Below are 12,609 nucleotides of genomic sequence, written 5' to 3'. Positions count from 1 at the left end.
TTTTTTTTTAATGGAGAAGTACTAAAAACAACAGAGATTTAAAAAAAAAAAAATATTGGATGGACAAGTTTGATTTTATCGAGTCGATAACCTTTGATATATATTTGTGGCCAGATGTGTGACCGCTCTCAATCTGTTAAGCTGTGAATTTCCATCTTCAATATTTCATCCACCAGCACCCGATTACAGTTTGTGGTGAAGCAGAGCCCTCAGCATCATGCTTCCACCACCTATCACACTTGCTGCAGTGATTTTTGGGTTTAAAATTCTCCCATGAACTCCTCCAAAATACCTCAGAGATCTCACTGAAAACCTTTTTTTTTTTTTTTGGTTATGCGAGCAGCTGCACTTTTCTATCTAGCATCTTTTTTATTTCTTCTTCTATTTTTTTGGGTTGTCATATTGATTTAAAACAGACTTTAGTGTTCCAGCATCTTTCCGTTCGTGACTCGTCTGAACCTTGGTGGTTCCTGAGTATTTTCAGTTAATTTCTTTTTAGTCTGAGATTATCAGTTTGTGTGAAATGAACTTGAACATAGCAGCAGCAGGACAACGATCCCAGACAGTGAAACTGCCTGTGAAATTAATACTAGACAAATTTAAATCAACTCTGCCATAGCCATCAAAAGTGTGCGGTTGAGAGGAGAAAAGTGTTATTGAACCCTTATCATTTTAGCCTCGTGTCGATCAGAGAAAATCTACAGTAAATCAAAACTTATTCACCCAAGCAGTGTTGTTTGTTGTACATGTATTTATGGAAAATGAAATGTTCAAATTCATCACTGAAAGCCCTATTTTAATAAGACGATCATACCAGGAATGAGTCAGTGTGAGCTGGTCACAATGTTAAGTCTGAAAAATCACCATTTTCTGCAACCGAATCCATAAAAAAAAAAAAAGAATAATTTGCCAAATGTTCAACATCTGCTGCATTTGTAAGTAACATTAAAAACTCCTTCTGAAACGAAAGGTCAGCCTTTCTAGTGACGTGTTCCTCCAGACAGATCCTCACTCTGACCTTTCTTCATGTATGAATCCACGCTAATTCCAATCATCTCCCAGCTCTGCTACTGGTAGGTGTGGCGGCTCAAAGTGCGTCACAGCGTAACATTGTTTATTCCTCGGCTGACTCACCCTCTGCTTTCAGAGCATTAACGCTGCTACAAAGAGTACATTCAAGTTTATCCGTTCGCGTCAGAAAAATTGACAGACCCAGTGTTTTTTTTTTGGTTACTTTTCTTCCAGCACTCCGGTGGATTTTCAATTGTAGAAGCAACAGATGAGTCAACCTCAGCGGTGCTCCTTCGAGCTTCAGCTGGGTTCACACACACATTTCAGCTTGAAAAATCCTGGAATGTCAAGCAAAGATCGAGATCTTCTTTAGGAAATTCAACAGTTTTATTAAAAAAAAAAACAACAAAAAAAAACCCACATACAGTCAAAACATTCATATAAAACATTGTCATGTAAGCCTTTTTGTTTCCACCTACAGAACGTTGTTTTCGCCGTCATCTAATCTGATGCTCGGAGGCAACGCTAAGCTCCGTCTGTTAAAAAGAAGCGACTCAAAAATCAGAATCTTCTCGCCGTCCTCCGAAAAAAAAAAAAATCTCAAAAACACAAGTTAATGCTGCTGCTGCGGGAGACACCCGACGTGTCGATGTGAATGTGTGTTTGATTTCAAAGGAACCCGACGAAAACAAAGCGCCCCGGCTCTCGCTCACAACCGCACGTCGTCGAGGGCCGAGGAAGTGTGTTTGGATTTATGCACCCGTTGCTGAAAAGAGAGCGCGAGTCATCTTTTTCCAGATCTCTCTCCTGACTGGACTCTGCTTTTAAAGGCTGCTAGCATGACCGCGCACAGTTTCATGTAAACATTGAAGCAAAAAGAATCGAACAAAAGTAGAAATAAAGAGGAATAATCGAGGTGATTTTTAGATCCCAAACAAAATCTAAGCCACACCGATTGGAATTCTGAAAAATAATAATAATAATAATAAAAAATCCAAATTAGATCAGAAAAAAATAAAAATTCAATCACCCTCCGGTTGCAAAACAATAATAGTAAAGTCTTATTACTTACTTCACTTAAAATCAAAAATAAAAATTTGCTGGCACAGTTTAAAGTTTAACACAAATATGAGGTTTTATGTCGAATTTCTTTATTACTCAGCTGCCACGAGGAGAAGGTAAATGTGCAAATATCTGTTCCTTATCACTAGTAACATAGCAAACAAAATTAAACAAGAGTAGTAAAATGGCAAAAAAAACAAGAGTAGTAAAATAGCAACAAAAAAAAAAAAAGAATAAATATTTACGTGGAAGAGTTGCGAAGGACCCATCTGCTTTGGCAGAAGGAGGGATTTTAACCTGCAACGACTAGATGCAGGTTAAATCCATCAGCGCACACCAATAAAGGATGAAGTGGTTTTTTTCACACAAATCAGGAAATAATGGTAATAAAAAGAAAAAGTATTTTCCTAAAAGAAAAACTTAACATATTTCACGCAATAGCAGACCATAAAAATGTGGTGCTCAAAAAAAAAAAAAAAAAAAAAAGCAAAGGAAAAAAATAACATTCAACATTCACAGATCATGGATGCAAAGGTGAAATTTCCTGCTGATTATTTCCCAGGTATTGCTCGACCCCTGAAAGCTGCAAACCATGTACAAAAAAAAAAAAAGAAAAAAAAAAGAGAGATCAGATGACGAAACACATTATAAGGGTTCCTACACATTTCCCATCTAAAAACTCCACAATTTCCAAATTCAAATCTCAATTCTTGTTTTAAAAGACGAAAAGAAAAAGAACAACTTGAATTTCGGGTATTGACCTTTTCACACAGGGTAGGATTTAAACAAAAAAAAAAAAACTTTTAAAATCATTGACTTGATGGAAAGAAGGAAGGACAGGAAAAAGAGGGATAGGAGAAATAAGAAGAGGAAGGACATAAGGGAGGAAGGACACAAAGAACAAACATGGGAAGGATACAAGGGGGAAAAGAAGTAAGGATACAAACAGGGAAGGAAGGGAACAAGATAGGAAAGTAGGAAAATTAAGGAAGGAAAGACAAGAAATGAAGTAGAGAAGTAAACAATGGAAAGGGAAACAACTTTAAAGCAACTTTTAATAAAGATTCTTTCCTTCCGTTTTCTTTTTTCATCCCATTCCAAAACCTGGAGAATACTTCAAAAACACTCCAGACTTTTCCAGGCTGTGTAGGAACCCTGGACCGCGTTGGCGCCTCGTGTCGGTGGCGCCTGAACGAGTGACTGCTGCCGGATCGCTCTCCGCCAAACACGACAAGTCAAACAGTACGAGCACCGTGTATTTGGCATCTTCACGCTGTTCTTTGGTGAACAGTAGGTGAAGAGGTGTGAGGGGCGACGAAGAGATCGCCTAGTGTTTTAGCTCCGAACGTGACGAGGAGGAGGAGCAGCAGCAGTAAGGCTGAAGGTGAGTTAGTCCAGCTGTGGGAGGGTCTGTGTTGAACACTATCTCTGTTATCCAGGGAGCAAAAATCCGTGGCAACAGTAAATGAGCACCAGCGAGTCCAGATAAACAGAACCATAGATATTCTTATATTATATATACACACACACACACACCTGTACAAAAAAAAAAAGGAAAAAAAAATCCCTGATGTTTTCCTGGCGTTGTGAAGAGTTTGTGTTGACTGAGGTCTGAGGAGGTGCGAGGGGGTCAGTGACCCCAGCCCATGAGGTGGCTGACCCGGGCCTTCTCGGTCATGCGCCGCACACGTCCTGAGCGGGACATGCCCAGGTTGAGCGGGTCGTCCTTTGACCCCTGGCCGTCGTCGTCCGACTCGTCCCTGTAGACCACCGTCCTGCGGCCCTGGTTCCGTGTGCTGACACGCCCGGGTTTACCCAGGCCGCCTCTAGAACCCCTAGCTGCTGCTGATGATGATGATGATGCTACTCTCTGTACCTCAGAGACTTCACCTTCCTCTTCTTCCTCCTCCTCCTCCTCAGGCTCCTCTTCATCCTCTTCTTCTTCTTCTTCTTCCTCAACATGTCTTACATTCTCCTGTTGGTGTGGCTGATTCTCCTCTTCCCCTTCCTCCTCTTCTTCTTCTTCTTTTTCTTCCTCCTCTTCGTCGTCGTCTTCATCCTCCTCCTCCTCCTCCTTCGCAGGAAGCTGCACCCGAGCTCGTTTAGTCCTCTGCGCCACGTCCTGCCCTCCCATCAGTTTCCGTTTCCCTGAGGCCGCCAGCTTTCCCTTCGCCGAGAGGCGCACCGACAGACACGGGGCTTTGCTGTAGTCGTGATCGCCCCCGCCCTCCGCGTACTTCTCCACCTCGGAGTCTGAGCTGCTCTCGCTGTCGGACGAAGAGGAGGATGAGGAGGACGAGGAAGTGGAGGACGACTCCGAGGAGGAGCTGTTGGAGCCAGAGCCCTGCTCCTCGTCATCGTCGTCAGACTCCAGCGGTTGCTGATCGCGCTGCGGCTGCTGTCTGGAGCCGTTACTCAGATGCAGCTTGCGGCGGTACCCTAAAGCAACAGCCACGGGGCGACAGGTCAATCCTGCACCGCAACGTTTATTTGACATGAAGCTGCAAAGAACGACAGCTCTCAAACCAAATGCTCATCGTACCTGATTTCTTCATGGGAGTTGCTTGGCTGCGGGTCAGTCGTTGAGGCCCTTGATTTACTCTCTCTGAGCTTTCTTCTGAACTTGGGGAAGAAGGCGAGGACTCCTCTTCCTCTGCTACACTGCTGCTGTGCTGAACTGAACAATAACAATTACCAATTATTAGTAAATGCACATGGAAGCACTTAACTGAAGAATAAAATGTCTTACAATAGTATTCTCCCATTACAACCAGAAACTAATGTATTCTGCAGTTTAAAGTGACAGATAAGATTAATTCATAGATTAATGAATGAGTTAATCTAAAGTTGATTGATCTCACTGATTGCCTAATGATTAATTGATGAGCATTAATTTTCTTTAAAAAAAAACTGTTTTCTCTTGTATCAAGAGAACTCTTGTAGCACTCTATGATATAAAGTGCTACATTTTTCATTATATGCTGAATTAAAATAAAACTTGAAATAATTTTGTCAGCTGTATTATATATTGACGAAACAGAAAATTGTGATTGTTTTCTAGGATTATTAAACTTGGATGTGAAATATAACAAAAGAAGAACCTCCGAGGTTGCTGAATGAAAAATTAAAAGATGAAACACTTAATTCTCCACGTGCAAACAGATGTTCACACAGAAGTACTTGTCTGTGGTCAACCGTGCTTCATGGCGTCATGTCTTTTTATGTCATGTTACAATTTTTCTGTGTTCTACTCTCCACTTTTGTGTCATGATTTCTTTGTCTCCGTAACACATTAACAATGTTTTTTTTTTTTAACCAGCTTGACGCTGTTCGCCTGAATAAGAGGCATCATGGTGGAAGCTTGTCGAGTGTTTATATTTCAAAACACAACCACATAAAGTGAATCTTGCGGCGCCCTCTGCTGGATGGCGGCCAAACTACAACACTAAAAGAAGGTCTAAGCCAGTGGTCCCCAAACTCCGGCCCGCCTCCACATTTGGTCCGGCCCCCTGAACAATACCAGAGAGCGTTCAGATTTCTTTTCATATGCCGTATTTTCTGGACTACAAGCAGCTTATATGTGGATTTTTCTCTTCAACCACCAGGGGGCTCTTGAGCAGGAAGTGAATCATTGGAAGTCAAAATTGGAAATAAAAGAAGAAAGCGCCCATTAAAAAGGAATTAGGTTTTAATAGGGAATAGAAATTTGAGAATGCTGTTGATCAGTTAAATAGCATTGAGGGGAAAAAGATTTTTCTTTTATTTTTATTATAATACCCGGATCATTATGAGAATTTGAGGTATAGACATTAGGATCCAGTAGATGGCAATAGTGCAACAATAATGGATGCAAGCTGCCGTTGAAATCTAAAGAAGAAGAAGAACGCGCCTATTTTCATTTAGCCCATGCTAGTAGGAGACACGAAGGATCAGCACTTTTACTGTTACAGTTACCGTTCATAAACTACCGTAATCAGTTCAGTTAAATCTAAACTTGGCAACTTTTTCTTTTTCAACCGTAATAAATGTGATATTTAATTGACTTGTTATTACTCAGATTTTGAGTGTCCGCCCCCCTCTGCTGCATCGCTGTGGAAAACCTGGAGCGTATGTGTATCTTTACTGTTTTTGTTTTGTTTTTTTTAATCTTTGAGGTTGTGGCTTATAGGCTGGTGCGGCTCATAGTTCGGAAAATACAGACTATAATCCTCCCTGGATTTATTCTGTGAAGAACCCAGAGAGGGTTATTTGATTGTGCTTTCTGGAAAACAATCATTTTTCACATTTAGGCACTCCTGCAATCGTCACACTTTTTCTGTTACAAACTGACTCCGGCTCCCCACCTGAGAAGGGAAAAGTTATGTGGCCCTCTCAGGAAAAAGTTTGGGCACCCCTGGTCTAAGCGGACGTTTTTTAGTTAATCAATTGGAGCTCATTTTAATTTAATAAACCAGCAATCGACAATTCATCGTAAGTTGCTTAATTGTTTGCATCTCTAAAAGTAACACAATGTATTTAGAGAAAAAATAACATATTTGTATTTATTTATTCATTATTTTACTAAATACAAGCTGCAAATATAAACACAGGATAAAGGAGGAAGAAAACCCAGCAAAGCACAGCAGCACCATCATACCTTGACGTGTTCGCTGAGAACTCCTCTTCGTAGAGGCTGAGGATCTTTTGAGCTTTGACACTTTACCTGATTTGTGCTTCCCTTTAGGGCTAAAAGTAAAAAAAATAATAAATAGCATTTAGAAATCATTAACAGCCACATAAAAGATAAGGGTGCCTGAATGTTTGAGAAACCTAAATAATTTTGTTTTTTGGGAGGAATTAGCTGGGATCTCCTTACTTTTGCTTTGCTTATAGAGTACAAATATTCCAGTTTGTTCCAGTCAACAAATCAAAATAAAAAAGACAATTTGTCTGGACTGTAGTTTTATAATAAAAGTTGCTCTGTACCTCGGGGATGGACTGTTTCGTGGGGAGTTTCCTCCGTTGTGCAACCTGCTTCTATAGCTGAGTCTCTGACGAGTGCGCCGTTCGTTCTGAATGGCAGACTTGTGGTCAGAGATGATGGAGATGATGTGTTTTTCAAAAAAGGCAGACAAGTTGAGAGTCATCGCGTAGATCTAGACAGAAAAGATCATCATACGTAGTCAGCACTATGTTAGACTTTAGATACTTATGGATTTATTTTCACTAGGCTCCGATTTCCCCTACGTTTGGCCTGCTTTACCTGTGATTTCTTGTTAGGTGTGTAAGCTTTAGAGTTGCTGAAAATCAGGCGCACATCTTTGGCAAACTCCATGGGATTTTCGTAGTTTCCAGCCACCAGCGTCTCCGACACTGTGCCCAGATCCATGGGCGTGTCAATGATGTCTCGGTAGTCCTGAGTAGATGTAATTTTGCAGTTACGACTTGCTTTAAGTTGCATTCTCATAAAAATAAGAAATAAAAGAAATTCCAGCTGAATTTCAAACGTTGGCCGTTGGGAGTTTTACCGGATATTCAAAGAGATCAACAGGCCGCCTGAACGGCCCCGAGTCGGGGGAGGCCAACATCCGGCGCAGCAGCTCTCGGCAATGACCTCGCCAGGCTTTCACGTCGAAATCCACGCCGCGCTTCTTAGAGTTTGGCTGATTCCCCTACAAGAAACCAAATTAACTTCACTGAAACTCTTAACATCAAAAGGTCCGACATCTTATTGGGAGAACTACTCTAGCTTTTACCCGGTGTCCTGCCGATGTCCCTGGAGTGTCAGAGTCCACATCGATGTCGATCTGCGAAACAAGAACAAAGTCGGCGTGAAAAGACAAACCTAAGAGAAAAGCAGCACCTGTTCCACGAAGGAGACACGCTACCTCAGCTTCTCCTCCACTGCTGACCTCGGACCTCATCCTGTGATACAGATCCAAGATGTCAGCGCAGCTCTGGTCTCTGATGAGAAAAGAAAAGTTTGATCCCAGTGTAAAATAACACATGTTACCGTAGCTGTGGAACAACCGAATGCAGCATTAAAAAGTAAGAATAAGCAACGGAAAAACTAAAAATCAATGCAAGACCAAACGAAGCGTCGTTTAAGACCTAGCATGGAAATTCGAGACATTTTTATTACTTTCAAGGCTGAAAAATGAAATTTTTTTAAGAAGCTACAACATAAGATGTGCATAAGACGTTTTTTTTTTTTAAGTGCCATCTTACCCAATGTAGTGCAGAAGAACATCAGTAACCACCTTGGCAGCTGCTACAATCGGGCTTTGGGGTTCATTGAAAGTGCGAGCGTTGTGCTCAATATATCGCACTTCCCACATCAACGCAGAGATCCGTCTGTGGCAGAAAAAGACGTCAGTCGAGAAGTCAGAGGGACTTTGTGTTCACAGTAAAACCTGAACTTCTGGCGGTTTTTTTTTCTTCTTCTTCTACTTCTTCACCTGTAGAAGCGATTCTCCAGCCGTCTCCGGATGGTGCTGAGGTCAGTGGGGTAAGCCACGGCGGTGCAGTAAAGGGGGTACTCCTGGAGGTTCACAGGCGAGGCAAAAGCCTTCGCTACATCTGCGAGCAAACCGGTGCAAGATCAGATAAAGCTACTGAAGAAAAAAACAAAACAAAAAACAAGCAGAGGCCGTTTTCTGTAACGTCATCAGAAGTGCTTGAAGGCTCACCAAGCCCGAGAAGCTGATCGATGCCGTCGATGACCCGCTCGCAGTCTTCGTCTCGAGTGTGAGCCCCCCACTCTCCTTCCTGGGGTCGGTAGAGCAGAGCTTGGAGCTCCTCTTCCAAAACCTCTACGCCGTCCCCCACTTCTTCTGGCAAAGCAGCTGACGGAAATCACACCCACACACAAAAAGAATTTAAAAAGCCAAAACAGAATATCAGACGCACACATATTCATTCCATACTAACTAATTATGATCCTGGAGATGTTGTTTCAATATTTCAACGATATTCTTCCCTACAAGATACCATCTATGCACACAAAACTGCAATCTAACTTTTTTATGTTAGTTTTAGAGTAGCGGCTTCTTCCCCTCTGAGCGGCCTTTCAGCCCATTTCGGACTATTCGATAGAACAAATGAATGCGTCACCTTCAAAATATTCTAATTTCACTTTTTGGATGATAACTCAAACGTTCTTCATTCACCTATTACAAGATTACAAAGCCATGACGACATCATCTGGTTTTTTTGTTGTTTTTGTTTTTTTTAAAAACTGGGTTATAGGATTATTATGTACAAAAACATATCTTATGCTATTCTCTCATCAAAAACGATACCTGGAGGGTTGGAGCTTCTTAAAGAGACAGAGCCCCAATTTCAAGGTGTTAAACTGTGACGTAAAATGTCTTTCAAGTCATAATTGAAACTTGTAACATTTTTTAACAACTGAAGGCAACAGTTACTTGATTGTGCAATAAAATAGCACTATGTTCCTAGGAAATACCTAATCATATTAATCCTTGTGTATGTAAATTTCAGTGTTTAGAGAAAGTTACAAAAATATGTATATATTTTTCACTTATTTTGGCATTTAGCAAACGTCCTACCTGACCTAAAATAACAAAAAAAAAATAAATAAAAAATAAAAATGTTTAGCCCGATTCAGCCAGAGAGTGAGAAAATAAACTTTTTTTTTGTAATGCCTATAAAACATCTGGTTTCCACAGTAAACAGAATCACCAACCTTCTTCTGGAATAGGCTCCATGTCCCAGGGACTCATTTTTTCCCGCTCACCATTATCCCACCTGGGTCAGCGCGATAAAACACAACTCTGCGTTAACGTTTGAAATCACCCAAGCAAAGACAAACATGGCTGTGGAGCGGAGCGCTCTTCCAGCATATGTGCACATTAGACCTACTTCACTGCGTAGCACTGAAACAGGCTGTCGGGATACTCCAGCTGCAGCGGCTCCTGGTCCTCCACAGAGCCGAACCACCAGGCGTCGTCAATGATGCTACGAAACCTCATCCCTGCAGAGGGGATCAAGTCTTTGTTAAATACTGGGATCCACACGAGTTGATTGTAAACCTATTTGAAGAAAAAAATAAATAAAAAAATCAGATGGGGACAAACAAACCTGGCTGCCAGTTGCGCTCTTTAGCCTCGTTGTAGAACTGCTGCAGCACCAGGAAGTCGATGACGTCTGGCATATCGTGATACCTTGGAAACACGGAGGGGGAATGGAAACAGACCCTGACATTTATTGTGGCTTTTAATCAGCTGCTGATGCGGCACTGTGTTAGGCGTTTATACCTCTTGAACTTTTTCACGCTCGATGTCATGTTGAAAACGGAAACCTTAGTGTGTTTTAATGAGATTTTAAGTGATAGAAAATGTTAAATGATTTCAAAATATTTACAAATGATAATCTCATAAGTGTGGCTTGCTTTTATTTATTTATTTATTTTAATCCTTCATTAATGTATCAAATGTTTGCCGTGGCTCCTAAAGCAGACAACGTATGGCCCAAAAGGCCCAACTTCCTGTCAAGGAAGATAGTTGCACTGTATTTAGCAGATTTTTATCCATTTTCCAATTACTGCCCTACTGTATGACAATCTGTCACAGAAAAATCCAACAAAATACATTGAAGTTTGTGGCTATCGTGGGTAAAAATTTGAGGCGTGTGAACATTTTTTTGCAAGGAGCTGCGTGTAGCGCCTTTCGTTGCTCACTTTAAGGAGAACGACTCGTTGGTCATCTTCCCTGAGACTGGGTCCAAAAACGCCAGCTTTAGGCAGCAGAGGGTGGGCGGTCCCACTTCGTACTTGATTCCAACCACTTTCACAGATTCCTGGTCCTGAGGAAGTAAAACAGAGAAAACTTTTTTTCTTTCTTTTTTTAAATCGACAACAGCTTAAAGGAGGCTGAAGTATGAGGCTCAGAAATTCAATAAAAAAATATATATATCTGCCATCTCCAACAATCCTCACCCTGAGGTTGAGCCGGTTCCACGGCTGCTTCTGGATGTTGACGCTGTAGGCCTTGGCTCTGCGGACGGCCCGCACGTACGCCTGATGGCCCTGCTTGAAGTAGATGAGCTGGACGGGGAGGGAAAGAAAGGAGAGCCTCTGTTAAATCATGTGAGCAGTGCAATGTGTGGCTTTGTTCAGCATCAGGGAAAAGGCTCTCACTTCATCTCCCATTTGTGGGACAAAAGGAGAGCGGCGAGGGATGGTGTCCATTATCCATGACGGTGGCAGCCACTCCTCTGCGTTAAGCCCGGCCAGAGAAGAAGTGGGTTTCTGAGTGAAACACAGAAACGCATGTTTTTTATTTATTTATTTTAAAAAGAGAATTTCACAGTAAATGCCACAGCAGCTTGTCTCGTTAGCGCTCACCTGTTTGGTTTCTTTGGGTTTCTTCTTCTTCTCATTCTCTCTCTTCTTTGCCTCCTTGGTCTCGTCGCCGCCCTCCTCCTCCTCGGAGCTGCTGTAGCCCGCGGGCCGGACGGGCCTCCTGGTCGGCCTCTTTGGCGGCTGAAGGTTGATCCCGGCGTCAGCCGTCCAATCGGAATATTCACTGGAAGAGTCGCTGTAAACCCCAGGCGGGAGACTTTAGTCGGATGATGGGAAAGCTGGTAAAACGTCGCTCGGTCAAGCATGTTTACCTGGAGCTGCTTTCGCTCTGCCACCGTGCTTCATCCTCAGAGGAACCGTCAGAACGCGCTGCCTGCTCCGCTTCCTGAAAACACGAAATATATTCCGCTTTAATTTTCAACGTTGCTGCAAATACAAATTCTTCACGTCCGATTCAGACGTGCTGAACCGAAGGGCGCAGCGTACGTCTCCACTGTCCGAGTCCATCTGGCTTTCCGAGTTCCGCCTGTTGCTGGGATTTCGACTTCTGGTTCCGGGCCGGCGAACCTGAGCGGACCGTGTTTGGTAGGAGTGGCGCTGCTGCTTTTTCTTGGCCGGGCGCAGGGAACGCAGGCGGGAACTGAGAGAATCGCTCTAGAGAATTTAAAATATGAACGGCATTTTCTTTTAATGAAACGATGTGAATGGATGTCCGTTCCGAGTCGGGAACAAAGTGGACTGGAGGTACTGCGTACCTTGAGGATGCAGGTTATCGGTTTCTTTCTCCTCTCTGCGTTGTACAGAGAACACTCCATGTCACTTTTGGCTTGTCTGCATTCCTCCAGGACTCTAAGGGAAATAAAAAAAATATATATGCACATTGTTGGCAGAATTAAAACATTTATTTAAAACTTCTGCTAAATTACAAGTACAACTTCAATTTGGATTTTAAATGATACAGCAACATAAAATAATGCAGGACTATGAGGTAGAAGTTAAAGCATCCATGGTGTCCAAAGTGCGGCCCGGGGGCCATTTGAGGACCTCTGAAGGACTTTGAGCGGCCCCGTAAGTGGAGCCCACCTGGCCTGCAAGTGAATGGATGTAGATGGACACGTTCTCATTTTTTGGGGCAACATTTTATTTTTATTTTTTTTTACAGATAACTTCTTAAAAATATATATCCAAAAAACCCCCACAAAAAAACAAAAAATAGATTCCCATTTTATCAA

The 12,609-nt window shown here is 42.2% G+C and overlaps 1 protein-coding gene across 1 annotated transcript in view; it reads right to left on the bottom strand.

Moving 5' to 3' along the window:
• Positions 1-12,609, bottom strand: part of brwd3 (bromodomain and WD repeat domain containing 3) — a 29,342-nt gene that overhangs the window by 763 nt on the left and 15,970 nt on the right. The window contains exons 20-40 of the mRNA XM_007545987.2: positions 12,133-12,226; positions 11,864-12,031; positions 11,689-11,762; positions 11,420-11,612; positions 11,213-11,323; positions 11,012-11,119; positions 10,754-10,878; positions 10,156-10,238; positions 9,937-10,048; positions 9,761-9,822; positions 8,742-8,897; positions 8,511-8,631; positions 8,281-8,406; positions 7,941-8,016; positions 7,809-7,859; positions 7,581-7,724; positions 7,316-7,468; positions 7,039-7,208; positions 6,710-6,798; positions 4,616-4,750; positions 724-4,512 (exon numbers count right to left, since the gene is read on the bottom strand). Of these exons, the coding sequence (XP_007546049.1) occupies positions 3,704-4,512; positions 4,616-4,750; positions 6,710-6,798; positions 7,039-7,208; positions 7,316-7,468; positions 7,581-7,724; positions 7,809-7,859; positions 7,941-8,016; positions 8,281-8,406; positions 8,511-8,631; positions 8,742-8,897; positions 9,761-9,822; positions 9,937-10,048; positions 10,156-10,238; positions 10,754-10,878; positions 11,012-11,119; positions 11,213-11,323; positions 11,420-11,612; positions 11,689-11,762; positions 11,864-12,031; positions 12,133-12,226 (3,160 nt within the window). The 3' untranslated portion in view covers positions 724-3,703. The remainder of the gene's footprint in view (positions 1-723; positions 4,513-4,615; positions 4,751-6,709; positions 6,799-7,038; positions 7,209-7,315; positions 7,469-7,580; positions 7,725-7,808; positions 7,860-7,940; positions 8,017-8,280; positions 8,407-8,510; positions 8,632-8,741; positions 8,898-9,760; positions 9,823-9,936; positions 10,049-10,155; positions 10,239-10,753; positions 10,879-11,011; positions 11,120-11,212; positions 11,324-11,419; positions 11,613-11,688; positions 11,763-11,863; positions 12,032-12,132; positions 12,227-12,609) is intronic.

Source organism: Poecilia formosa, unplaced genomic scaffold (assembly GCF_000485575.1).
Source record: "Poecilia formosa unplaced genomic scaffold, Poecilia_formosa-5.1.2 Scaffold14, whole genome shotgun sequence".
Taxonomy (NCBI): domain Eukaryota; kingdom Metazoa; phylum Chordata; class Actinopteri; order Cyprinodontiformes; family Poeciliidae; genus Poecilia; species Poecilia formosa.
The sequence above is the reverse complement of the archived record's forward strand: the minus strand, read 5'-3'. Positions and strand labels throughout refer to the sequence as shown.